Here is a 26,847-nt window from a genome sequence, read left to right as displayed (position 1 = left end):
TACATTTCTGAATCTTGTCCTGTGCATTTGTGAATCTTGAGTGCATTTGTAAATGTTGTTTGCATTTCTGAATTTTGTATGCATTTGTGAATCTTCTGTGCTTTTTAAATTTTGTGTGTGCATTTGTAAATTTTGTGCACATTTGTGTATCCTGTGTTTGTATTTATGAATCATGTGTGTGCATATGTGAATGTAGTTTGTGCATTTATCTTTATTGAGACTCTTTTGGCTCCATACCCTTGCATCATACACAGACCCGGGATACTCAACAAAGATATCAAGGTACTTCCCCTGGTGGTGACCTGCAGCTGAACAGAATGAAATCGCTTCCTGTTGAAATAACATTGGGCTTCACTTGCTGCTGGTTCAGTTTGTATGTGACAGCCATCTATTGTTCCAGCTACCAGAAGAAAAGCTGCTTCCACTGCCTGCCATCTGTGGGACAGGTACAGTAAGCTCGCGCAGCTTCAGTGAGCAGGAAAGGCTCTTATTTTTGCACCAGTACACCAATGGCAGTTCGCTTCCTGCTATCTGTGCCTCAGGTGTGTAGCTCTGCACTTCAACTGCTGAATGGCTGCCTGTGTCCTGCGCACAGATTTCGAAATACTTCCTCACAAATGACATGATAGCGAATGATTACAATGTAGTATGTGCACAGGGTGCACTTCCGGAAAAATCGGCCGAAAAAAAGGCCAAAAACGTATTTTAAAACCGGCAGGTTCCGATTTATGGCCGGTCAACCGGTGCATCCCTAAATCACATTGAAAGTGTAGTCTGTTTTATAATAACAAAGGTAGACTAGTCAGATTGACTTTATTTCTCTCAGACGTCTAGAGAAGCTCTTATGGAGAATTGACAGAGGTTTAGATGTTATATTGTTTCATTTGAAATCACAATCTAGGAGACCACTGTTTCCTTTTGTTCCATTGCAACATGAAGCATTTTTTTGACTCACCATTCTTGCGTTTCATATGCTTATTCGTGATGTCTGTGGTCTTTGGAGTTTGATTTGATTTGATTTGCCTTTATTGTCTCCTGATGGAGAAATTTGTCTTGGGCATTCGGGATAACAGATGCACACAATATACAATATAACACAATATAACACAACATACATCCCCTACACATAATTTACCACCAACCCGAGTGCTGTAAATGAAAAATGTGTGCACAAAGTGATTTGTAAATGTAAATTATCAGTTTTGTGTGTGTGTGTCCACTTTTCACAAAAACAAACGTGTGTGTGTGTGTGTCCTACAATGCTACATGATCTGAAGATATGAACAATGCTAAAGCAATTCAACATCCATTTAATCAGAAGATGTACTTCATATAAGGTCAGTGGGTCATATGCCAGCAATTTTTTTTTTACTCAAGTAAAAGTACAACAATTTAATTATAGCTACTCTATACAAATGTATTTGTAATTATTTACTTTCCACCACTGTTTTTCAGTCTACGCACTTGTTTCAAAATGAAAGAGACTGTACCATCAAAAAGATCAAGCTGAGGTTCTTCCGCTGCTTCTTGAGAAAACAGTATGCACCCTCACATTGTTTCAAACCCATAAGGCTCATTTATTCTTGTAACCATTTTTTATACTCTCTGAATCCAGATAATCACTATTCATTTATGTCAGCATACAGTACATAACATTCTAAATAATGGACAAAACATATACCTGAGAGCAATTGATGCCAAAAGATACATGAATTATAGAGGAATTTCATCATCTCACATTACTCATAATGTGCGGTTAATAATACATCCTCTGAGAATGGCACAGTCTGTTTAAAAATACTTTCATGTCATGTTTAATTTTTTTCTTTTTAGTTTCTTCCCTCAGAAATTGTGGGTATCCAACCAATCAGCTGCTTTGAGGTTATTTCACCAGGAGGGCCAGATGTCACCATTATACTATGAATAAAAAAATTAAACCTTTTAGTTGGTTCTGTAAAAATGCATATTAGTTTAAAAAAATCATATATAGAGAGAGAGAGCGCGAGAGGAAGAGAAAGGGAAGGCTAATACCTGGATACTGTAAAACACTGCTGTCCATTCAGTCAACTCATCCTCATTTTCACAGCAGAGATACCTTAAAGAAAAATAACCAGAGACAAAGTAAGATGGCCAGCGACATGGGCAGGAGGTAGAATTTCAATTGTTGTGGTTAAATGTTCAAGAATACAGTATAACCAACTAGTAAAATTAATATTTTAATTTGCAATAATATATAAATAGGCAGAGGTAGCCTTTGGCACTTCTGAAAATAGAGAAGAAGAGCTTATCTAGTGCAAACTACAAAGTCATTGTCTATGACAAAAGTCAGAACACTCTTGCTGAGATTAAAAACATTGTTACAAGGCTGTGGGACAATTGGGCCATAAATATTATTTAGGGGTGCTTTTTCATAAAACTGATTGTGGTATATTGCTTGATATGTCTGCTAAATATTTGTGACTGTATTGTGAATATATTGTGTAACTGAATGTTCAATTTTGAGGGAAACTGTTTGACTTCATCTGTAATTTGCTTTGGATCAAAGTGTCTGCTAAATAATTAATGAACATAAGATTAAATGTAATTGTTTTAGAATATGCTATTGATATATGAATGCCCAAGGTGGTTACAGCTCTATGGACCCTTTTCAAAGACTGTGTTTATGTGTTTCAACAGTCTTCAGCATCGTAAATCCTGCAACATTAAAAAAAAATTGTATCAAGTATTAATTTATATGAAGTATCAAGTCTCAGAATAAGTCTGCAGTGGCAGTTCTCAATTCTGGTGCTGCGGCCCCAACACTGCATTCAGATCATCAGGTCGACACGGAAAAAGCTGTGTGAAGGAACCGTTAGCACAATAAGAGAAAAATGTGACCAAGACGGAAATTGGAAACCACAACCTTAAAGACTCACCACTGCTGCTTGTCGTGAATCAGTATCAGTCCCCATCTGTAAAGAAAGAAATTTTACACACCACAAACTTTGTCCTATAAATGTTAAAAGTAATATACAGTAACAAGGAAGCAAATTCATGAGGGGTATAAAATAATTTTATATTCATACATTTATTGAGAAAAAAAGCTGCCTAACATTTGCTGAATTCAAAATGGCATCCTACTTTTACTTTTTGCACAAACAGTAAGTGTAGTATGCAAGTATACTTTTCTGAATTCAACAATTGTTTCATTTTTAGTTATGGCAACTGTGGCGCTCATTCTTTACAATGTATTTGCATCCCTGTTTATGAGCGATCATAAGCTGTAGATAGAAGTAGTGTTAAGGTGCTCTGGGTTTATTACGGTGTGGGTGGATGTATTTTGCTCCGGCAACCATGATAGAGCTTGAGCTCTTTGACAGGATATTCCCTCTCACACTGAGAACCCTGAAAGAACAGAAGGCTTTAAACGTTAATATGCTCAATCAGTGTATGATTATACACTAGCTGATCATGCTTACACACACATACACACCTGCAGTTCCTTGTGCAGTTTGAACGTGCTGCCAGAAAGCTCACAGTGACGACTGTGGAAAGTTTTGCTACTTTCACTTTTAACCTCACAAATGCGCAATGGCCCCATTTTACTCAGATTCTCTATATTCTCTGCACGCACAAAAAAAGCAAACACTTACTGCATTGTTGTTAAAAACAACAAACAATGTAAAAGCAGTAGGCTATTATACAAGATTTAACATAGTTGTTTTTCACTTAATTGTTGGAGGTTCTTTATTGTACCATATTTTGTATGCTAAAGTAAAAGTCAAAAGCTTGGACACATTTCATTTAAAACAAAAATGCTTCTTGTAACCTTAACCTCTTTTGAGCCAAAAGAGGTTATTAAGTTAAATGTTTGGGATTAGTTTTGTAGACAGGAACACTGTGCAGTTACATGGATTCCTTTACTAAACTAAAATGTATGCTAAAAAAGCATTCAAGAAGCTTCAGTATCAGAACTGATTTAAGATTTCTGACATATAAACATTGTAATGAGCCTTTAAATGTATATTTTATATTTACACTTTAAGATATTTTTGGAATATCTTCATTTCCAAATTTCCAAACACTGAAATCGGCAATGTTTCATACTTTTTCCACCATTCTCATCATTTATGGTGACTGAATTGGTTTTCAGTGACACTATGCATTGGTGTTTGTGTGCTGAAACATACCCAGGTACCTCATGATGCTGTTAATATTGGGGTTCCTCTTGATCAGCAGGTGAGAGTTACAGCTAAGTGAAAAATAGATTGGCAGCACTCTTTCCTGGTAATGCAGAGTTCGCTCTGTTATAAAATAAACCATAATACAATCAAGTAACTGGATTTCTTAGTCACAGAAACCACATCTAAAGTCACGTTCAATAGATAATGTCTCATATTCATAAAACCAATTTGCATTGCACTGACAGCCTACGGAGTACATTATGTCACTTCTCAAACATTCCATGATCAGTGAAACACAGATTTAACTTGTTCAGCAAAAACAAGCACCAACCCAACAGCAACAGATGCCAACGAGGATACCACACTGCTTCAAAAACTAGACAACTGTGTTGTGCATTTTGAACATGAGACTGTATTTGTCTACAGAATAGTTAGTACATTGTTAGTACAGTTATTACAAATTAAACAACAACCTAGTTAAAATGCACTTCGGACCATAATGAAGGAATTAAAACAAAAGGAATTTGTCATAGTGCATTACATAGTACTGCACCAAATCGATTTGGATTTCAAATCGGTAGCTGTTGCCTCTTAACATAGAACTAAAGCAGCTCCAAGGAAAAACATCTAAATAAAAAGAGGAAAAGCTTTTATCTCAGTTCCTATTTGCATGTAGTATCATTACTATTAGTGCCACTTCTAGTATAGGCTGAAATCTTACCCATATCCTCTTTCTCTAGAACTTCATAGCAGCTCCAGATCTCTTCATTGGCCTGCTGAATTACTTTAAGGTCCAAAACCACAGAAATCATCTTGACTATTGTCATATCTGCTGTGACCTAACACAAAGCGCACACACAAAAAAAAAAAAATTACCTACAAACATCTTATTCTTACATCTGTGGAAAAAGTCTACAAATAATGTACTTAAATAAATGTAAGTTTGTGTGTTAAGATTAAAATCTGAACACCTGAACAAGCACCTCCGCACCCTCATCTTTCTTCTCCAGGTAAACAGCACAAATGGTGCTTGATGGAGTTCGACTCAAGGGCCTCTGAAATAGAATTAAGTCAGCCATTAATGTCAAATACCAGCAAAACAACTCAATTCAAATAATGCATCGACAACCTTTTAGTGTTACTGTACTATCCGGTAAAGTCATAAAAATAAAAGCTCGTCAACATGAGGAGTTATTTAGATATTTCAATATGGCAAAACAGCATTTAAAAAAAGCTCTTAACATAATATTGTAAATTCCCATGTCCTGTGAACTCTGACCTGGGACATGTGTTTATTCAGGATGACCGACGTCAAGTTTAGCTGCCTCTTAAGGTCAGACTCTGAGACCTGCAAAAGAAGCTTCATCTCAGTCATCATTTTTATCAACAGTTTATCATCAGCATTATAAATAAATATTTATTAATTCATGAGTGCATCAGTTGGTCTATATGTCAGCATGAATCAAATTGCAATATACCTTTTAATACTGCAATGTAAATGAAGGCCCTCTAAAAATAAATATATAAAATAAAAAATAAATCTGCGAGGGACTTGTGGAAGAAGACTTCCCCAAGACCACTTCTCTCCATGAATGAATGAGGTTTTGAGGCACCAGTGTACACATGGCATCTTTTCATAACGGATGGACAAATATTTTGTTTGTTTGTTTTTACAACCAATGAATTGTTCTGAATAATTCATGGTCAGTTTTTCTCATTCATTATGACAATTCTACTGTAGCTTTTTTTCTCTGTGTATGGATTTGACCTGTCATGCACAGTTGCATGAAGGCTATATGCAATTATTTACCACAAAATCAGTCCCGACAGCTCTTAAGTTGATATAATTGTTATTGATTTATCAAAATGCCCAAACACACTATGATCAACCTTTAATAAAGATATATATTATTTAAAATTAAGATGGTTTGGAAGAAGGAAAACAAGGAATTTATCTTTAATAATCAGATTTAAAGGTTGTACTGACTCACATTAAAAATGCTGCAGTAGTTTTGGATCAGCTCCTCCACCACCTGAGATCCTGTGACATCTGTTCCATCCGTGTGAAAAAGCGTTGGACCGAATACGATACCAAGGTTTCGTACGGTCATCTGGTTCTCATCAGACAGGTGTTGAACACTGACAAAGCAGACATTTGGGGTCAGGTTTATTGGATGGACTTATGATCAATTCAAATCAACAGAGTTCCAGAAATACTCAAAACAACTTGTTAAAGTAGGTAAAAAGTTCCAGTCTATTTTGCTTCATCTCAGAAGATAATTACTGTTTTATAGTGGTTTGTGTAGTACTTTTTAGCTTTAAGACAGCTGAGCAAGTCACATGACTTATAACATACCAAACCAGGTGGTGTATGAGTGCTTTGAGTGTTTCTCTGTTAACATCTGGGAGGTTTGAAAGGAGAATCTGGTATCTATATATCTTCTCAGCTCTGTCCTCTATACCTGCAGAGAGTAAAATAAATAAATAAATAAAGTATTTACAGTGTTCAACTACTCCTACTTTCAAGCGGTATTAAATGTCTCATCTCACATTACTCCAATTTTTATTCACCTGCAGTTCGAAGCCACTTGTCAGTGTTTTCTTGTCCATTAAACACTCCATCCTTGACCTCCCTGAGAAATCGTTTTAGCGTGTTAGCCACGTCATCCACAGAATAGTCCGACTCCAGCAATGTTACACTTCGTGCATCGTTTTGAAACCTCTCCAGCAGTTTGGTCACATGAGAATTAATGCCACTCTTCCGGTAGATTCCTGATGACATCAGTCCTAGAGTACAACAGACTGAATGAGCCAATCAGCTGCCTGACCAGTAAATTAAATGAACCGAAAACATTGGTTGCCTTAACAATCACCATAATCAGTTACCACAACAATAATAAAAAAAATTAATAAAAAACATTAGGAATAACTTAGAACATTCTGGCAATAACACTGTAGTGAATCTTTTTTCTGATTTTAAATTTCAACAACAGAATGTCTGTGTTTTCTTATGTAATGGGAATGTGTGTTTGCATACCATAACGTGTTACATGGTCCAGGCAGCGGTCAACAGTCACTGGGATACCCAGATCAGTGAGTTGTTGTTGTGATAGTGGCTGATCTCCAGCACCCGATCTCTGCTGAATGAAGGTCTGCCAGCCCACAAAATGAGGCCTGCGGTCAGCTAGCAAATGCAGAGGTCCACCTCTCCACACAAGTACCATGGAGCCAGCACTGTCAGAGAGATCTACGTACACATACGCACTCAGAGTACATTTATACAGGCACCAACATTTTTATACTATCTCTCTATCACTTCTTGTTGTGTGTGAGCTGTAACTCACTGAGTGTGAGTAGCTTGCGCAGGTCAATTATTTGTACATTGTCTTCCAGTAACACCTGGAGTTTGAAGTCGCTCAGGCAAAACCAGCCAATTCCATGGCTGCCCTCAGTGCAGCGCAGGCGACCCAGACGTTCACAGGTTCCACATACATTAAACAGAGCCGGAGGCAGCACAGCCTAAATCGAGGGGAAGAGAGGGAAGGGAGTGGATCAATTTATTTTTCTCCAACTCCAACGATATAGTAAATCAATATTGTTCCAGCTTTACAGAACAATGCAAGAAGAAAAGAGAGATGAATATTTACAAAAAAAAAAATTATTTCTTTATGTTTTTGAAACAAGGGTCTTATGCTCACACATTTATTTGATTAGAAAATACAGTAATATTACAAAATCATTATAGTGTAGACCAAGACTTTACAATACCTTAAAGGGACATTGGGATAATATTGTAGTATAGTAATAATATAATATATTAATATAGCAAAACTTGCCAGTTTCTATTGTAATAGATTTGAAAATGTTATTTATTTCTGAACTAGCAAAACTGATACCATAGTACCCCCTTGTGGTCCAGTTTAAAAACTTCATCTAAAGCACTTGTTTGTCATTTAAGTGAGCTAAAAATAAAAGATAAAAAAGGTTGATCACCTTGGCAATAGCCTGGATCCAGTTCTTGATGATGCTGCCATCATCACTTCCGAACAGGTAGACTCTTCCCTCTTCAGAGTACAGTTCAAATGTGTGTTCATAGCTGCCAGCCAATTAGAGATGACATGGTAAATATGGCATTAACGTGGTAAAAATAAACTCACTTAGGATTGAAGTTCAGGGATCATTACCCATGTTTCCCTGGGCTGTTGACAGACAGGCAGATGATTTCACTGGTCTTCATGCCACCACACTTATGATGACTCTGTTCACTCTTAAAGTAGCTAAACATGCCATCATCAAGACAACACCAACGCTGAGAGAAATCTACAATATTCACCACAATAAGGTTCATACACATACAGAAACAAAGCACCTCAAGTCAACATGTTTACCGTTGCTCATTTATTTGTAACTGAAACACACTTAAATTTGCAAGGAAATGTTGAATATTAATGTGCAAATTGAAGCCTAAAGCATGACATTTTACAGTTTCCAAAAGCAGTTTAAATGGTCACATAATTTAAATGTAATTAAAGTTGAAAGGTTGTGAAATAGTTTAATAGTTTTATATCTATAATTATTGAAATATTTGTTCCTCATTTATTTTGGTGCTTTCGGTTTAAATAAAAAACAAAAATAACTTTTTTAGAAATATTCATTATATACAGTAAAAATATTTTGTTGTATCCATATCTGTTTATATTCTATATCTAGACTGGATAGAAGTTGTAAGATTCAATAAGATGTTCAATAATCAAGCATAGTACATAGTAATACCAGGTAAAATTAACCTTTTGATGATATAAAAGTATCATTTAAGTCTTTTTGGAAGTCGAACATTATCACAAACACACAAAATTGTATATCTGAGAAAGATTTGAGATTCAGCAGCCAGTCATCATACAGCAGTTTAACTTAATGAAGCCATTGGGGCTCCACATACCTGCTTTGGATTTGTGGTCTGTGATTGGCTTAGCTGATGAGCCAGTCTTAAAAAGATAGCCAGACTGAGATCGAATGGATGCATCTTTATCCACTGGTGTTAACGACTCTAGTAAACAACAAATCATGGTCAATGTCAACCTGTGCATCCAAACGTATGCACATTGTGGTTTTGTGTGTGTATTTGTGCACCTGAGTTCAAGTTCTGCATAAGTAGCTCTGCCTGTACTGTCTGGCCACTACGTTTGGCCAGAGACAGCGGAGTAGGGAATTCTGGGATACCAGTGTTGCAGTTGATATCCACCCCACAATTTATCAGCGAGAGTGTCTCCAACAAATCACCAGACTGCACCGCTGAACACAGAGCCTAGGAAACCAAGAGTAACCAAACATGAGAGAAGAACTGTCATTTCATGTGCATTTAGTGTAATTTTTTGCCAATTGTATTGAATTGACTAACTCTGTTGAGTGCCTCCTGTTGGCCAAAGAGTGCGTGGTATTTGCGATATTTTCCATCTTTGTATTTTGCTGTGATGTGTTCGAGACGTTGCTCGCTGTGTGTGTCTGAACAGAGACGCTCACTCGGGGGAATATTTGCTCCCCAGAACTGATTTGCTTTGCCGTTACCCAGCAGCAGAAAAACCTGGCAACACATAAAGAGATCATCAAGCATCATCCTGAAAGAGAAAGGCACAATGGCACCTGCAAGGGATGAATTCAACTATCAGATGTAGCTGTGGCAACATATAGACTGGATGCATCATATTCATTGTACCCTGATGAGGTCATCAGTCCACACTCGTTCATCCAGCTTCAGACTGCGAACCTTTGACACGTTCTGGCCCAGACTTCTGTGTGCACCTGTTAATGTGCACAAATTTATGAGCCCACATATGATACATGCATACACCAGCTGTCCTTTGTTAACATGTAAGTGTTTGTATGCACCTGCACATTTTTCACACAGCAGAACACACAGGTTGACAGAAGCCCACTCCGGCATCGAAGAGCTGCAGTCTGCACACAAGCGGTTTGATGGCACACGCCAAATGCTCTCACACAACCCATCACATGATAGAGCGCGACTCACACAATCCTTTAGTGCCTTACACCATCCTTGCTTCTCACTCTCTGAATCCAGCATAAAACTACATAGAGAGAGAGAGAGAGAAATATAGAAATGTATATAGGGGGCTCATTTAGGTCTCTTTCATTAATGTAGTGAGTTAGTTCACATTTTAATTACTTCCATTATCAAGTTTACAGTTTATTTTGCTCAAATTTTGCCAAGTAAGTCAAACATGTCCACATATGCCATCCATGATGCCCTGACAGACCTTTATAAAGTATGTAAAGCACATTTTTTGTGACCGTTATAAATCAGTGAATGTGCTTGAAGAAACTTCAGGGGATAACACTTGGATAGCTGCACTTGTTTTTTGCTTTTATCCTCTTTGTGTGAAGTGTATTAAGCCCAGTGTTCTGATGAGAGCTTTAGAATTCTGTTATTATTGTTAACTAAACCTAAAACTATTAAAAACTGTGTTTGGTAATTGAAATAAAGCTGATTTAAAATAAAATATTAATATTAGATGAAAAACTTACATTTTGAAAAATGTTATATGTTTTAATTGAAGTAAAAATATTACAAAATTATTGAATCTTTAAGGAATAGTTCACCCAAAAATGAGAATTCTGTCACTAATTAAGATATTTTTGGTGAAATTGACAGAAATGCAACTGAAATGTTCCCAGACCAAAGCTGGTTACGTTGATTACATTGAGGGGAAAGTGTGTGCATGCATCGTGGTTATCTCCAAACTGGTGGAAGACGGTAACTCGTCTAACTCAGTTGAATAAAGTCAGCCACTGATGTTACATGGACTGTGTTACTGATGTCTTTAGTAGCTTTCTGGAGCTGGGAGCATTTCAGTTGTGTTGCTGTCTATGCAGGGTCAGAGAGCTCTCCAACTTAATTTGTATTCCGAAGATGAACGGAGGTCTTACCAGTTTTGAACGACATGATGTTGAGAAATTAATGACAGAATTTTCATTTTGGGGTGAACTATCCTTTTAAAATGTAAATTATAATAAAAACTAATTTAAAAAAGCTAAAGCTAATTCTAAATACTTATAAAATGCTTTAATAGTATATAAATAATAAGTGCATTCCAGCTTGTGCAAAATGTTGCAGCGTTTACCTGAATGCTCTGTATGGAGTGGTGAGCGTGAAAGAGCGCTTGTTTTCTCCATCTCTCACGTTGGCCATTCGCATATCTATATCAGTGATGCCTACACCCTGAAAATATTCCTGTACACAACACAAATCTATTAATTAACTTACCAAAACATTTACAAAGCCATCCATTCACATTCAGACTCACACCTCATGGCTCCTGAAGAGGAACAGTTTGTCCTTGCTGATAAGTGTGTAGACTTTGGTGCGTGGCGACAACATTTCCATGTGTCCCTCGAAACTAATATTCACACTTCCATTCCTAAAGAACAGATTCCGGGGCTCCAGACTATGTTTGCGATCACTTAAAATCTTTTCAATACAACACACCCAGTCATTTCTTTCCTCTGTGAATAATAAAAAACATTTACATACAATAAAAATGCATGTAAATGATTCATAGCCTGAATGCAAAAACAGATGTGTAGTAGACATTTTGTAAGGTTAGGAAGGAAAAAAAAAAATAGATGGACAAATACGCACGAGTGCTTTCAGCTCGAAACAGGAAAGTCCGGCTCTGACTGTGGAGCTCGAATCGCAAGTCTCCGATACTGACCACCTTATCGACAGATCCCAGAGACACCATCCTTTTAGAGTACACTTCCTGTCACAGAGAGACAGACAGGGAGAAATTCTTTATTACACACAGAGCTGCGTAGATTTATGACAAATTGCAGTCTGTTACTTATTCCAAATTACATTTTAGTTATTAATCAGACTAATTTTTATTACTTTTAGATTACTTTTGACGTAACTTGTTTATCAAATTGATTTAAACAGGACAGTCTTGTACCATATTGATATAAAAATACGAAAGAGAAAAAACTATATTCCATTCCTTGTAATTAACAACATGAAGTGCACTGTAAAAAATTACAGTGGTTTATGGGTAAAAAACTGTAAAAATGCTACAGTACAAACCTGTTAAATGGTTAACGGTAATTTCCTGTAAAATTCCTGGGAAAAAACGTAAACTAACGTTCCCAGTATTTTCTGTGTTGCATTTCAAATTTTGTTTCAATTTGATGTTTTTTTCTGTGAAATAACCAATGTTTCTTCTTATTTTTTTTCTTATCTGTTATGTTTATTAGGGTTGTATGTTACATATAATGTTGTTAAATTAATGTTTATTGCATATTTTAGTTTAATGAGTCTCACCATGATGGTGTTTAGTGTTTGTGTGAATGAGACTGTGCACCTTCTATATATGTAATTATTTAAAAGCTGCTTGTGATGGACTTTGTTTCATCACGTGACTTTCCTATCACCACCTGCTTTTGGTAGATACCAGTGTATTACAAAGGTACAAAACAGATTTCAGTACTTCAATAAGTTGGTATATTAATATTATATCATTTAAATTATGGTATTAAACTGTAAATTTACCATATGTTAACGTATTTTTTTTACGGTATAAAACAGTTAAACCTAAAACGGTGCTACCGTATTTTTTACGGTATAATTCTGGCAACCACAGCTGCCGTTTTTTTATCATATATTTTACGGATTATTTTTTACAGTGTACATTACATTAAGGTTTCCCATACTGGGGCTTGTAAAGGAACTGCAGGCAGTTCTTAAGCATAAATAAAACACTTACTATTTTTTTTATTTTTACCTGCATGTTAGAACTGTAAACATGCAAATGTAATAATTATTAAATTCAAGGTAGTTCAAGTAAATATATTAGATAAACGAGGTTCCGATGGCAAAAAAAAGTTTGGGAATCCCTGCATTACATTTAAATGAGAAATAACTGAATTTTGTAAATCCAGTGGTCAAATGCTGTGTGACTTTCTGAATGTAAACAAGTGATGGGTTATTTAAGAAAGTATCGTTAAAAATTTTAAAAAGAGGAATTAGGGGAACTAGTAAATTGTAAAGAATGTATTGCTATAGTGTGAATAATATGCAAACATGTAATCAATAAACATCTAACTGTAGTCTGATTATGAGTGTTTTAAAATGTAATTTAATCTAATTATAAGTACTTCATTTCTGGAATCTGATTACGTAATCCAGATTACAGGTTATCAGTTTCTACCCAGCTCTGGTTTCACAGGTATATTAAAACATGTTTACAATCATTCCTGCCACAGTAGAACAAAATGTTGTTTCACAGGTTCTATAAATAGGACAATACCAACTCATAAAGAACACACAGTGTAGCACAGTAGCTAAATTAAATTAAATTAAAATGTAAATTATAAAATTTAAAAGTACTACATTTGCCTAATCCAAATATCAGGCAACTGAATGACTTGCTAAATGGCAAAAAAAATGATTTCATCTTTGATTTAAACCAAAACAAAAAGACAGAAATACATTCCAGCTTTCATACCCCTTCGTTTTTCATGATGGTCATCACCCCCTTTTCATTCCAGTCAGTGTATGACTTATGTGTTACAGTAAATGCTTAGCAACTTCCTTAGAGGAAATTAAAACATGGCTGGACTTTTTAGTCCTTTTTGGAAGGAAATAGTCTCTAGTGAACTAGAAAAAATGATCCGGTAGATTTAATCTGAATATAAGAAGCTTAATCTTGACCCATATAGATATTCATTTATGTTACCTTGATGGACTGAAAATATCTCAAATATTCTGAATCCAGCTGCACCCATCGGCGCTGGTAAATCATCCCTCTGAAAATACAAACATGAATATTATGAAACATTTATAAATAGCCAAAATAAAAACACAACTTCAGGATGTAAGAAAAGTTGTAAAAGATTGTATATAAGTTGTTTCTTACCCTTTTGGAGGAGTTTTCTCTAGCCAGCCAGCTTTAACAATCTGACGGAAGTCTTCAGAGAAATCAGGAAAGCCTGTACACCGGATGTCAATACTGTCCTCACTAACACGAACAAATTAATATTATTAGATACAGAATAATTCACATTTATTTTTCACTGAAGGTTCATGCAACCACACACACATACACACACAGTAAAATAACATTATTCACATAACAATATATATTTTGATTTACACCACACACCGTTCTCTCAGAATTACAGTCTCTTTTCTATCCTCTTCAACATTCAGGTTGATAAAACACTTCTGGATGTCTCGCAAGAGATCCTCCTGCAGAAATACATTTAGACATTTAGATACAAAGGTTTGGGGTCAGTTTGGAAATCAACATTTTACTCAGCAAGATTGCGCTAAACTGATTATGAGTGACAGTAAAGAAATTTTTTTATGTAAAAAATATTTGTTGTTCAAACATAAATCATAATTTTATGCTTCTTGAGTGTCAAATCAGCCATCGCAATATTAGCCATTAAAGAAATATATTTTTTAAATAGAAGTAGTAAACAGTTGCATTAAACATTATATTACATTTTATTAATATTTCACAATATTAACTGTGACATTTTTACTGTATTTGTAATCAAATAAATGTAGCCCCAGAGGAGCGTGAGATACATTTTTCCTTTTGGCAAACATTTCAACAGAATTGTATATTCAACAAGAACTTAGAAGTAGAACAGAATATTTATCAGACAAAAACTAGAAATTGGTAATTCTGTGTTGAGTCAACCAGAGGTCCCCTCCTCAATTTTTTTATTTTCCTAATAATTTTTTCTGATTGCAATATCTTTAATACTTCTTGAGTTACATGCACACAAACTTTGGGAAACATTTTTATGGCACTCACGACAGGTATATTCAATGCAGTTGTTTTGACAGAAGGAAACAAGATACATTTCTAGTTTTATTATTATTTGTTGTTCTTCAGAATTTCCTCTTTATAAGTAAAGAAGTATCATATTTTTGCAAGTGACCCACATTTGGTTTTTGATCATTGAAAATGTGTACAATTTACTGATGTACTCCTGGAGCCATACTGAAATTACAATATCTCTGAAACTGAATCATATATGGCCTTAAAAATAAAGATTCCAAAAGGAAGCTTTGTTAAGAACCAATTCCTAAAAGGGCATTAAGATCCATTTAATGGTGTTGGAGTTACATGCCTGCAAAACATTGTAGAAAAAAACTTGAAAAGTGATCTTTCCCCATTTTTTAATGGTCACCGTTGGAACATAAAGCAAAAAAGATTTCTTATGTCAACAGGTCTTACTAACAGACCTACCAATCTCTGTGTAGAATTAACATCATGATGCTGTAATCTTTCTGAAGTCATTTTTAACCCCCTGTAATTTGGCTCTGAATCTCAGGTGAAAATTGCCATTTTGACACCCCTCTACAGAATAGTGGATTACTCAGTAAATATTTATCCATGACATTTAATATTTTGGCTTTCATCACTATGTTACACAATACATACATACTCTATACACCAGGTTTATTCAAATCTTACCCTGGAGGGCCAGTGCACTGCAGAGTTTAGCTCCAACCCGGATCAAACCCACCTACCTGTGATTTTCTAATGATCCCGACATTGATTAGCATGCTCAGGTGTGTTTGATTAGGGTTAGAGCTAAAGTCTGCAGTGCACTGGCCCTCCAGGGCAAGATTTAAATAACCCTGCTATACACACATCTCTTTTCAGAAAAAAAAAATATTGGCAAAATTAAAAATTTGAGACAGGGACCTCTGGTTAATGTGACACGGAATGACCCAAAATTATTAAAAATGAAGTTCTGTACATTTCAGATTGATGACACAGCAGTGAGTGTGAGTTTTACATATAGGCCTATAACAAAATGACTAGTTAATCAGCTATCACACAGATACCATATAAAGACTCACAGATACACAATTTACCTTTAAAGCCATGTTCTGGAATTACGTTGTGTGCACCTGTGAAGGATGCAGAAGGCATGATTAAATTAATTATTGAAGTGAGTTAATCATCCAATAAAAAAGGAAACCATTATATGTGTGGTATCTTTAATATAAGAATTATAAGATTAACTAGAATGTACATTTCCTGAAGAAAATGTGAGTGGTGCTTGCAGTGGAAGTTGGGGAAGTCGTGGCCTAATGGTTAGAGAGTCGGACTCCCAATTGAAAGGTTGTGAGTTCGAGTCCCGGTCCAGCAGGAATTGTGGGTGGTGGGAGTGCATGTACAGTTCTCTCTCCACCCTCAATACCATGACTTAGGTGCCCTTGAGCAAGGCATCAAACCCCTAACTGCTCCCCGGGCGCCGCAGCATAAATGGCTGCCCACTGCTCCGGGTGTGTGCTCACAGTGTGTGTGTGTGTGTTCACTGCTCTGTGTGTGTGCATTTCGGATGGGTTAAATGCAGAGCACAAATTCTGAGTATGGGTCACCATACTTGGCTGAAAGTCACTTCACTTTTTTTTTTTTTTTTCTTTCAGTGGCAAAACTCGCCCCTCTGATGCTAAGGTGTGGTTGCTGGGGCCATTGCTAGGGTACCCAGGGTGGTTGCTAGGGTACCTAGTGTGGTTGCTAGGGCCATTGCTAGGGTACCCAGTGTGGTTGCTAAGGTACTCTGGGTGGTTGCTAGGGTCATTGCTGGTTTACCCAGGGTGGTTGCTAAGGTAATCGGGGTGGTTGCTAGGGTACCATGGGTGGTTGCTAGGGCGGTTGCTAGGGTCCCCGTGATGGTTGCTAGGGCCGTTGCTAGGGTACCCAGGGTGGTTGCTAGGGTAATCGGGGTGGTTGGTAGGGTGTTGCTATGTGGTTGCTAGGGTACCCCGGGTGGTTGCTAGGGCGGTTGCTAGGGTCCCAATGATGGTTGCTATGGCCGTTGCTAGGGTACCCATGGTGGTTGCTAGGGTAATCGGGGCGGTTGCTAGGGTGTTGCTCTGTGGTTGCTAGGGTACCCGGGGTGGTTGCTAGGCGGTTGCTAAGCAGTTGCTAGGATAATTTTGGTGGTTGCTTAGGTGTTGCTAGGGTGCTCTGGTTGGTTGCTAGGCGGTTGCTATGGTAACCTGGGTGGTTGCTAGGCAGTTGCTATGGTAACCGGGGTGGTTGGTATGATGTTACTAGGTGGTTGGTAGTTGTCACAGATGGTCACTATGTAGTTTTTATAGAGTTCTTAGCCCATTTGACCACTTAGCTAATCACTATTAGCATGTAGCTAATCACTGCTAGCATGACTAGCATGTTGGAAGTCCAGTATGCTAGCATGAGTCAAAAAAACCAACCGCCATGTCTGTACGGTGTTCTGATGCAGAGATATAGGTCATGCAAAACGGTTGCTAGGGTACTCCGTTTCGTTGCTAGGGAGTTGCTTGGCAGCTGCCAATGATGATACTCCTAAGGATGCTTGATGATATAAACCAACCCCCATGTCTGTACAATGTTATGATGCAGAGATATAGGTCTTGATATATGGTTGCTAGGGTATTCTGGTTAGTTGCTAGGGAGTGGCCTTGCAGTTGCCAATGCTGATACTTCAAAGGCTGCTTGACAATATAAACCAACCCCCAATCTTCTATGTCTTTCAGATGTTAAGATATCTATCTTTGGATTTAGGTTGCTAGGTAGCTCTTAATGGTTGCTAGGGCGTGGCTATGAAGTGTTGAAGGTTATTCGTGATTAACCATTTGCTACCCCGAGTCAAACGAGCCCACCCTCATGTTTCTATGACACTTCTATCCAAAGATATTCATTTTATCTTTTCAATGGTAGTCTATAGAGCTTGTTGCTATGGCGCTCTATATGGTTGCTAGGGCGTGGCTTGGTAGATTCACAGTGATCCTGAGAGACTGATTGGTTGCCTGATTCAAATGAGCCCACCCCTTTGTCTCTATGACACTGTGATCCTGAGTTATGTTCAATACAAAATCCCTATGTAATTTCCCATAGTAGCCCTCCCTATACTTTGTATTAGGGGCAAATTTGGGGGGCTCCTGCGCCCCAGGGGTACAACTTATACCCCAATGCTGGGTATGTTCTCGCACAGTCTAATAGCCTCTCCAAATGTATTGATTCACGTGTTTCTGCGAAATTGTCTCTTGGAGTTATGATCCTCCGGCAAGCACCACTAATAAATAGGATTTTGACCCAGTTTACACAAATACTCTTTAAAAACCAGTCTATAGAACAGTTAACTACTGTGCTGTCTTTAACAATAACCTTATCAACCCTGATGTAAAGCTGTGAGCTTAAACAAAACAATTCTTCCGCCTAATAATTTACAGTAACAAACTGAATAAAGTCACTAAACCTGATGCACAGCATTTCCAAAACTTTCCCAGCTCAGACATTAAGAAACACACAACCTTTGAAAGATATCAGAAGTGACAATAGTAACAATAGTCCTTTGAGCACACACAATAATGCTCTTCTTCACTGTGGTCAAGTTTGGGAAGTAAGCTCAGATCGGTGTTCTCCATGAAACCAAGATAAAAACTCTAACTTTTTTATTGTTCATCCAGCTGGAGTGCAAAAACACATAAAAAAAAGTGTACATGGTCTCCATCCACCAATCCATTAAAACAATTACACACATGCAGAAAGAGACACTCTTATGTGAATTTTAGAGGAATAAATGTGTATTTAATATCATATATTGGTGAAATAAATATCTGGTCAAATAAATAAGTGGTCCAATAAATATCTGATAGCCTACATAAATCTAAACTATACTTAACTATTTAACAGCTAGTGACTAACGCACGCGCGCACACACGGGTATCCTTTTTCAAAACAATAGACTTAACATCTTATTGAAAATACAAGTGTTATGTTGTATATCCATCCTCTTAACCATAAACACTGTTAGTGCCATCGGTAAAAACTTTACTTCAGCTTAGAATGTTATAACCCGAGAAAAGAAGATCATGAAGTTACCTGTGTGCAGCCAAATCTGTGCTAACCAAGCCCTGCTGCATTACAAGGCATTTATTTAAAAAAACACACGCACGGGCACGCACGCACAAACAAGCACACACACACACACACACACACAGAGAGAGAGAGAGAGAGAGAGAGAGAGAGAGAGAGAGAGAGAGAGAGAGAGAGAGAGAGAGAGAGAGAGAGAGAGAGAGAGAGAGAGAGAGAGAGAGAGAGAGATCTATTTTGAAAACGAGGAAGTTTGCATTCCTGCGTAATTTTTTTTTTTTTGGGGGGGGGGGGGGGGGGGGGGGGAACTGGAAGATTATGAATTTAAGTCCACACAAACATAAGGGCACAAAGTCTGAAGACAGATCAACTCGTTTCTGACGCTGCTGGTTGCAACTACGAACAAACTGTTTACGTTAATGCGCACACGTTAAATAGCCTATGTTTTAGAAGTTCTTGAGAAGTTCTTAGAAGGCTTGTATTGAGAAACTCAGGTAGCTAATATATTGTTTTTAAACTTCCACTCCACCGCCTTCTGTCCAGTCCACACAGTAATCACTTTAATCCTCTTTTATTCAGTCTAAATAACTTCATAATTTCAAATAAGTTACACAATTATGAAACATTATAAAATAATTATTTTACAAATATATCAAGCCCTTTTAACCATGTAGCGCACATTTTGGAGCTGTTACACTCATGACAACTTTTTTCTGCACCTTTTTGGATTGATCAGCAGGTGTCCCTAGCGTGCATTCAAAGCCTCAAGAAAATAAACCAGTTTTCAACACCTTCAAAGCTGTTTGGAAAGCTTTAAAGCTTTCCTTTTAATACTTGTAAAAAAAAAATGTTGTGCCTTTTTTTCTTTCCTTGCAACCCCCTGAAATGTTTAAAGAATGTTTGTTTTGAATGTATGTAGAGATCTATCTATCTATCTATCTATCTATCTATCTATCTATCTATATATCTATCTATTTAAACACGGACATTTATGTATGATGGAGATGTTATTGGAAAAGTGTATATTTTGTCATATACAAGTTATTGGTCCCCATTTGACTTTGTAAATTGATATTGTTCTAATAAATAAAAAAAAATTTAAAAAAAAGCTTTAAAGCTTCGTGAAGTTTCATGTCGCCACCACTGGTCAAAGGAGGCAGCTCCAGTGTATGATATTCAAGTCGACTGTTTGGAACGCGGCAACACTACGCGCACGCGCGGTAGCACAGCAAGCGATTGGCTGAGAGATCTGCGCGCCAACAAAACCTTTGTTCAAAGCCGCTTCCGCATTCGAAGTGATGAGATACATGCTGTGTTGTTCAAGGAAAATACTTGAAAAATAAAGGGTAATATGCAGGGCAATAATGTTGAAGAAATCACGGACAAGTTAGAGGAGTAAGTAATCAAATAACCGCACCAGTGCCGCTCACGGTTTTTCATTAATACGACTTTTATTCCGACGTAAAACTATTATTGCGTGCTTTAACAGTAATTTTCTCTTGCAGCTATCTGTCAATAGACACAGAGAAGATGGACAAATACGACAGGTAAACACAACATACAGATCTAATCTCGGTTGACCGTGTCACCGGTCAGAATATGTGTTTTACTGTCCACATTGACGTAAAACGATACTTTTAAATAAGTTACGTTAACGTTACTTGCTCACAATATCAGCATTTGTTTCATTGTCACGTTAGCTGTTAATGTTTGATATCTTCTGTTCTGTATTGTTATACAGTATGTCGAATCAGAATGCTTCTGTACTTTAACATCTTTTCACTGGAAAGGTATTATGTCAGTAGTTGACGTCACGTCAAGCAGTTGACGGTTGTGCTTAGTCTGAATCAACGTATATCTCATTCTTGTATCATTTTTATATGTTTTTATACATTTTGTTGTATGGCGTTTTCAAAATATCTCAGATTTAAGTTGTGGCTACAGAAAATTAATTATACATTTCATCTTTAAATAGTAAGACAGTTCATAGACAATAGCATGACATGTTACATTATTTGGGGTAGGTTATCAAATCAGAATTTATTATAAACTTTTCAGGGAAGTGGTTATGAAACAATTAAAATGTGTCAGTTTAAATTAAAACACATCTGACTTCTTGCCCTGTCTTTGTACTGTAAATACACACACACACACTCAATTTTACTACAACTTAACTTGATGTTGGGAAAAAAGTTCATTTTGTCCATAAATGTCCATTTAATTTGTCAACTACACATGTACAGTCATCTGTTTCTGTCTAATGTCAATTAATAAAAAAAACTGCAATTTGATAGAAATATATATCTCTGTCTCACTTTATCCACATTTTTGTAAAAAAAAAAAAAAAAAAAGGGGGTTTTAATGTTTTTGATATAAATATGTCAGTGCATTTTGATCAGTTTTTATTATTTTTGCAGGTACCGGCAGGAGGGGAAGGAGGCTGCCATGCGTGGTGATCTGCCTCGTGCCCTTGATCTGTTTCAGCTGGCTTACCAGCTACAGCCGAGTGACAAGCTGAAGAAACGGATCCAGGCCATACAGGATCTCATTCAGAGAGAGGAGGAGGAGGAAGATGAGGAGGAAGAGGAGTTTGTGAATGTGAATAATAGTGGATTGCTGCTTTATAAAGGACTCTACAACAAGCTGTACGACCATCAGAAAGATGGTGTGGCATTTCTGTACAGTCTCTACCGTGACGGAAGGAAAGGAGGAATCCTGGCTGATGACATGGGCCTCGGCAAGACCATTCAAGTCATTTCATTTTTGTCAGGGATGTATGACGCAGAGCTGGCCAATCATACCCTGTTAGTCATGCCTACCTCGCTCATTAAGAACTGGGTACGTGAGTTCGCCAAGTGGACCCCTGGCATGAGGGTGAAAGAGTTTCATGGTGCCAGCAAAGCTGAGCGAAACAGGAACCTGGAGCGAATCCAGCGCAGGGGAGGAGTCATCATTACCACCTACCAGATGCTCATCAACAACTACGAGCAACTTGGATCATATGACCAACGTGAGTTCAAGTGGGACTACGTAATCCTGGACGAGGCCCACAAAATCAAAACCTCATCCACTAAAACTGCAAAAAGTGCTCACACTATCCCCGCTAAACACCGTCTGCTACTGACAGGCACTCCAGTTCAGAATAACCTACGAGAGATGTGGGCTCTGTTTGACTTCGCTTGCCACGGGTCGCTTCTGGGAACCTCCAAAACATTCAAAACGGAGTATGAGAATCCAATCACTCGTGCAAGGGAGAAAGACGCCACCCCTGGAGAGAAAGCACTTGGATTGAGGATTTCTCAGAACTTGATGGACATCATCAAACCCTATTTTCTCAGGCGGACCAAAGCAGATGTTCAGGAAAAAAAGCAAAAACGTGAAGAAGGCTTTGAAGATGAGGAAGATCAAGAGAACAAATGTCCAAATGCTGGTGAAGGCGTAGAGATGCCGTCGCTGACTAGAAAGAATGATCTCATCGTGTGGACGTACCTCAGCTCGGTGCAGGAGAACATTTATAACCAGTTCATCTCACTGGACCATATTAAGGAGTTGCTGATGACTACCAGGTCTCCACTGGCAGAGCTTACAGTGTTGAAGAAGCTCTGTGACCATCCCAGACTCCTGTCTAATCGAGCTGTGACTCAGCTAGGCCTGGAGCAAGGTTCCGTCTCTGACGCCTTCAATCCAGGCGATGAGACTGAGTCAGCTGTGAGTCAGATCGATAAAATTTCAGATGAAATTTTGGTTGCGGAGTCGGGGAAGCTGCAGTTTCTCGTGTCTCTACTGGAATGTCTCCGTGAAGAGGGCCATCGGACCCTGATCTTCTCTCAGTCGAGGAAGATGCTAGACATCATGGAACGCGTCCTGCGTAACAAAAACTTTCGCCTGCTGCGTTTGGATGGCACAGTGACTCAACTGGCAGAAAGGGAGAAGCGTATCATGTTGTTCCAGACAGACAAACGTTACACAGTATTCCTCCTCACCACTCAGGTGGGTGGAGTCGGCATCACGCTGACTGCTGCAAACCGTGTTGTGATCTTTGACCCCAGCTGGAACCCCGCGACAGATGCTCAGGCTGTGGACCGCGCCTACCGAATTGGCCAAACTGAAAATGTCATCATCTATCGACTCATCACCTGTGGCACTGTGGAGGAGAGGATCTACCGCAGACAGGTACATTAAATCTGAACTTTACATTTACTTCATCATGTAGTTATACTCTTAAAAAAAAATATTTGATTTTGTCACACACACAAAAAAATTGTATTGCAGTTATATTACTTGTATTACTACATTCTGAATCACACTGAAAGCATGTACAAAAACTATAGACTAATAACAAGCCATGTTTCCAAATGAATGGTTTTATTCTTTGAAGTTGTTGTTTTTTTCTATAAAAAAAATTAAGAAAATATTAATTAAAAACTGTACTCTTTACATTCATATTGTTCCTTGTTAGTGTATTTCAATTGTGATGTTTTTGTAATATACTAATACTAATAATAAATTATATAATTTCTTAATTATATTTAAGGGATAGTTCACACAAAAATGAAAATTCTGTCATAATTACTTAATCTCATGTCGTCCAAACCCTCAAGACCTCAGTTCATCTTCGGAACACAAATTAGGATTATTTTTCTTGAAATCTGAAAGCTCTCTGACCCTCTACAGACAGCAAGGGGTTAAAATGGTCCATGTGACATCAGTGGTTCAACCATAATTTTACAAAGCTGTGAGAATACTTTCAACAATTCATGTCCTTCATGTCATCCTTGCACCATTTTGGAGAGTATTAAGATGCATGCGCGTGCTTTGATCTGAACATAAACAACATTGTTTACGTTCAGATCAAAGCACGCTTATACATCATGATACTCTCCAAAAAAGTATTCGCGTAGCTCTTTGAAATTACAGTTGAACCACTGTTGTCACATAGACTATTTTAACCCCTTGCTATCTGTGCAAGGTCAAAGTGCTCTCGAATTTAAAAAAATATATATCTTATTTTGTTGTTCCGAAGATTAATAAAGTTCTTACAGGTTTGACACAATGTGAGGTTGATTAATTAATGACAATTCATTTTCATTTTTGGGTGAACTATTCCTTTAAGCATTATTTCTGTGTAAATTATAAAAAAGCAAGACAAACACATATTGTTGTTGTAATATTACTGTCGAGCTTTAAATAAGTCATATTAATTATTGAGTTGATGTTGATTTTGTTGTTTCTTTCCAATATCTGCAGGTGTTTAAGGACTCTCTTATCCGGCAGACAACTGGCGATAAGAAGAACCCGTTCCGTTACTTCAGTAAGCAGGAGCTGCGGGAACTCTTTAAACTCGAAGACACACGTTCATCTAGCACTCAGCAGCAGCTTCAGGCAATGCATGCACAAAACCGCCGCTCTGATACCAGCCTGGACCACCACATCGCTCGCCTTCACACCATGGAGATGTTTGGCATCTCTGATCATGATCTCATGTTCACTAAAGAGGTGGCAGCCAATGAAGATGACCCTGAGGATGCAGAGTCACATCAGTACATACAAACACGTGTCCAGAAAGCACAAGAGCTCATGCAGGCAGAATCAGAGCTGCACGGCCAGCTCTTGGACAGCATGGCCCAGAACACCGAACCTGCTTGGCTCAGGCAAATGAACCAGCCGAAATCTGCTGGTAAAGACCGCCCGGCCCCACCACGTGTCAAAAAAGACCCTGTGACAGTGGATCTGACCCATAACAGTTACGATGAGTCAGCACTAGAGGAAGATGAGCAGAACTTTCCACCAGTTATGGATGCAGAGGTGGAAGTTGTAAGTGAAGAAGTGCAAACTGTAGATGAAGAAGACCAAGAGGAAAACGAGTATCCTTGGTCTGCTGGAGAAAGTAACGTGCATGTTAGCCCCGCTGCTGAGAAGCTAGCTTCCGCTGTGATCACGCTGGATGACAGTTTAGATGAGGAGGATAACTTTTACGGTAACGCAGCATCAGAGGAACAAAACTTGCCAAGTCCTTCTCAGCAGTTTCCAAAGTTGGAAGATCTTTCTATAGCATCAGATGCTCTTGGTACTGAAGAGGTTCAGGTGGACAAGCCTAACTTAAAGATGTTTTCATCACCCCAATCTCCAAATGAGGCCACAGCAGGAGAGTCTTTCAAAGCAGAGGTGGAAGTGCTTAAAGGAAACTTCAACTTGCAGTTGGAGGACAGTGCAGATATGTTCTCCGTCGAAGAAGAGGAAGTTTGTGATGTTGAGGAGTCGCTAGCCGAGGAAAGTCATGGATTTCAACTTCAGATGGACATCAGTGGAGAGAGGCTAGAAGAAGCGAGTATCCACAAAAGCAGACAAGATGGTAACCAAAACAATGTTGAAATAAGTAAACACGAATCTCCTTTGAGGATCTGTTCGGCTCCGGGCACACCTGCGGACGACTCCTTTGTGCATTCAGTTCGGAGAAAGAACAGGCAGGTCATCTCTGACACTGATGAAGAGGACGAAGAAGAGGAGGAGGAGTCGGAGAAGCCATGTTTAACGAGCAGTCCATTGACTGGTGGCCTCAGTAGGCTGGGCTCTTCAACACCAAAATCCACTTTGATTGACGGCAGGCAACTCCAGCGCAGCTTGAACGCTTCTGTGGCATCAAGAAGGTCCTTTGTTGTGTCCATGCTGGAGAACGAGTCAGATGAGGAGTCAGCAGAGCCCAGTGAAGAGAAAACCAAATCCTATGAGATTTCGGAAGCTAGTGAAAGTTATGCAGATGAATCAGTGGTGGAAGAGGAGGAGATCAGTGGAGACCAAACCAAATCCTATGAGATATCAGAAGCCAGAGAAAGTCATGCAGATGAATCAGCAGTAGAAGATGAGGAGCCCAGTGAAGAAAAAAACAAATCCTCTCAAATATCTGAAGTCAGTGAAGCGCATGGAAATGAGTCTGTGGTGGAAGAAGAAGAGCCCAGTGGAGAGACTTTGAACTCCGAAGAGTCCGAAAGTCACGAAGAGCTTGAAGAGGTGGAAGAAAGCATAGATTCAAGAGGAGACCGGGAGCATGAAGAATGGCACAGCGCCCTGCTTGAATCCACTGCTGATGTTGAACTAGAGTCTAATGAAATGATGGACCAGTGTGCCCCTAAAACATTCCCTCCGGAAACACAAGTTCTTCCTGCTAGCTCCACAGGCAGGGATGGGACTGCTGCTAAACCCTCGGAGAACACGTATGAGATGCTGGTCCTGTCTGGGAAACAGTGTTTGGCAGAAGGGAGGAAGCAGGCGGCTCTGGATTTCTTTCTAAAAGCCATAGACATTAATACTGGTGATGCTGAGATCCAGCTCTTGATCATTCAGCTGTACAGACAACTTAGCCAATAGAAAAATGTAAATGTCCTTATCCTTTATCCTTTATGTACCATGTTTGACATAACTTTTTTTTTTGTTCTGTCTATTGGTAAAAAGAAGTTGCAGACGACATGTGACTTAAACATCCTGAACTGATCAGAGGAACTACTTAAGAAAAATTAGTTGTGTATCTTAATACTGTTTATGGATTCTCCCAGTAATTCCTCTTCATGTTTATTTCTTTACCTAAATTTCCTTGTTTAAGTTGTTTCAAACTGTTCAATTGATCATATTCTGATATGTACAACAATTGTGGAGAAAAAAAATAAATTCTCAGCTTTCGTAGCCTGTATGAATTTTCTGCATTCCAGTGTGAATCTGCATTTTAGAGTTGTATTTTCCGAATATCAAACCTTATCCATTGAAGTCCTTTTTTGCATGTACTTTATTTT

At 38.1% G+C, this 26,847-nt stretch overlaps 2 protein-coding genes and 1 long non-coding RNA gene across 3 annotated transcripts in view; 2 read left to right on the top strand and 1 right to left on the bottom strand.

Moving 5' to 3' along the window:
• The window catches only part of LOC132141487 (uncharacterized), a 198,737-nt gene extending 178,721 nt beyond the window's left edge, over positions 1-20,016 (top strand). The window contains exon 3 of the long non-coding RNA XR_009433898.1: positions 19,985-20,016. This is a non-coding gene — a long non-coding RNA (uncharacterized LOC132141487). The remainder of the gene's footprint in view (positions 1-19,984) is intronic.
• Positions 1,791-19,135, bottom strand: arap1a (ArfGAP with RhoGAP domain, ankyrin repeat and PH domain 1a). The gene is made up of 29 exons (XM_059551022.1): positions 19,073-19,135; positions 16,072-16,107; positions 14,336-14,421; positions 14,090-14,191; positions 13,910-13,979; positions 11,821-11,941; positions 11,488-11,684; positions 11,303-11,412; positions 10,050-10,249; positions 9,877-9,962; positions 9,562-9,744; positions 9,294-9,468; positions 9,103-9,210; positions 8,348-8,483; positions 8,157-8,259; positions 7,508-7,682; positions 7,201-7,410; positions 6,735-6,950; positions 6,520-6,625; positions 6,155-6,302; positions 5,443-5,511; positions 5,135-5,218; positions 4,885-5,002; positions 4,170-4,283; positions 3,473-3,603; positions 3,302-3,384; positions 2,916-2,951; positions 2,032-2,095; positions 1,791-1,917 (listed from the first exon to the last, which is right to left on the bottom strand). The coding sequence occupies exons 2-29, from the start codon at positions 16,081-16,083 to the stop codon at positions 1,888-1,890; spliced, it is 3,273 nt and encodes a 1,090-aa protein (XP_059407005.1). The 5' UTR covers positions 16,084-16,107; positions 19,073-19,135; the 3' UTR covers positions 1,791-1,887.
• Positions 20,017-20,271: 255 nt separating the features above from the next.
• Positions 20,272-26,751, top strand: LOC132141482 (DNA excision repair protein ERCC-6-like). The gene is made up of 4 exons (XM_059551021.1): positions 20,272-20,458; positions 20,569-20,610; positions 21,481-23,236; positions 24,311-26,751. Exons 1-4 carry the CDS (start codon positions 20,415-20,417, stop codon positions 26,426-26,428), a joined length of 3,960 nt encoding a protein of 1,319 aa, XP_059407004.1. The 5' UTR covers positions 20,272-20,414; the 3' UTR covers positions 26,429-26,751.
• The last annotated feature ends 96 nt before the right edge of the window (positions 26,752-26,847 follow it).

The sequence above is a fragment of the Carassius carassius genome, chromosome 5 (assembly GCF_963082965.1).
Source record: "Carassius carassius chromosome 5, fCarCar2.1, whole genome shotgun sequence".
Taxonomy (NCBI): domain Eukaryota; kingdom Metazoa; phylum Chordata; class Actinopteri; order Cypriniformes; family Cyprinidae; genus Carassius; species Carassius carassius.
This window is presented reverse-complemented; position numbering and strand designations above follow the sequence as displayed.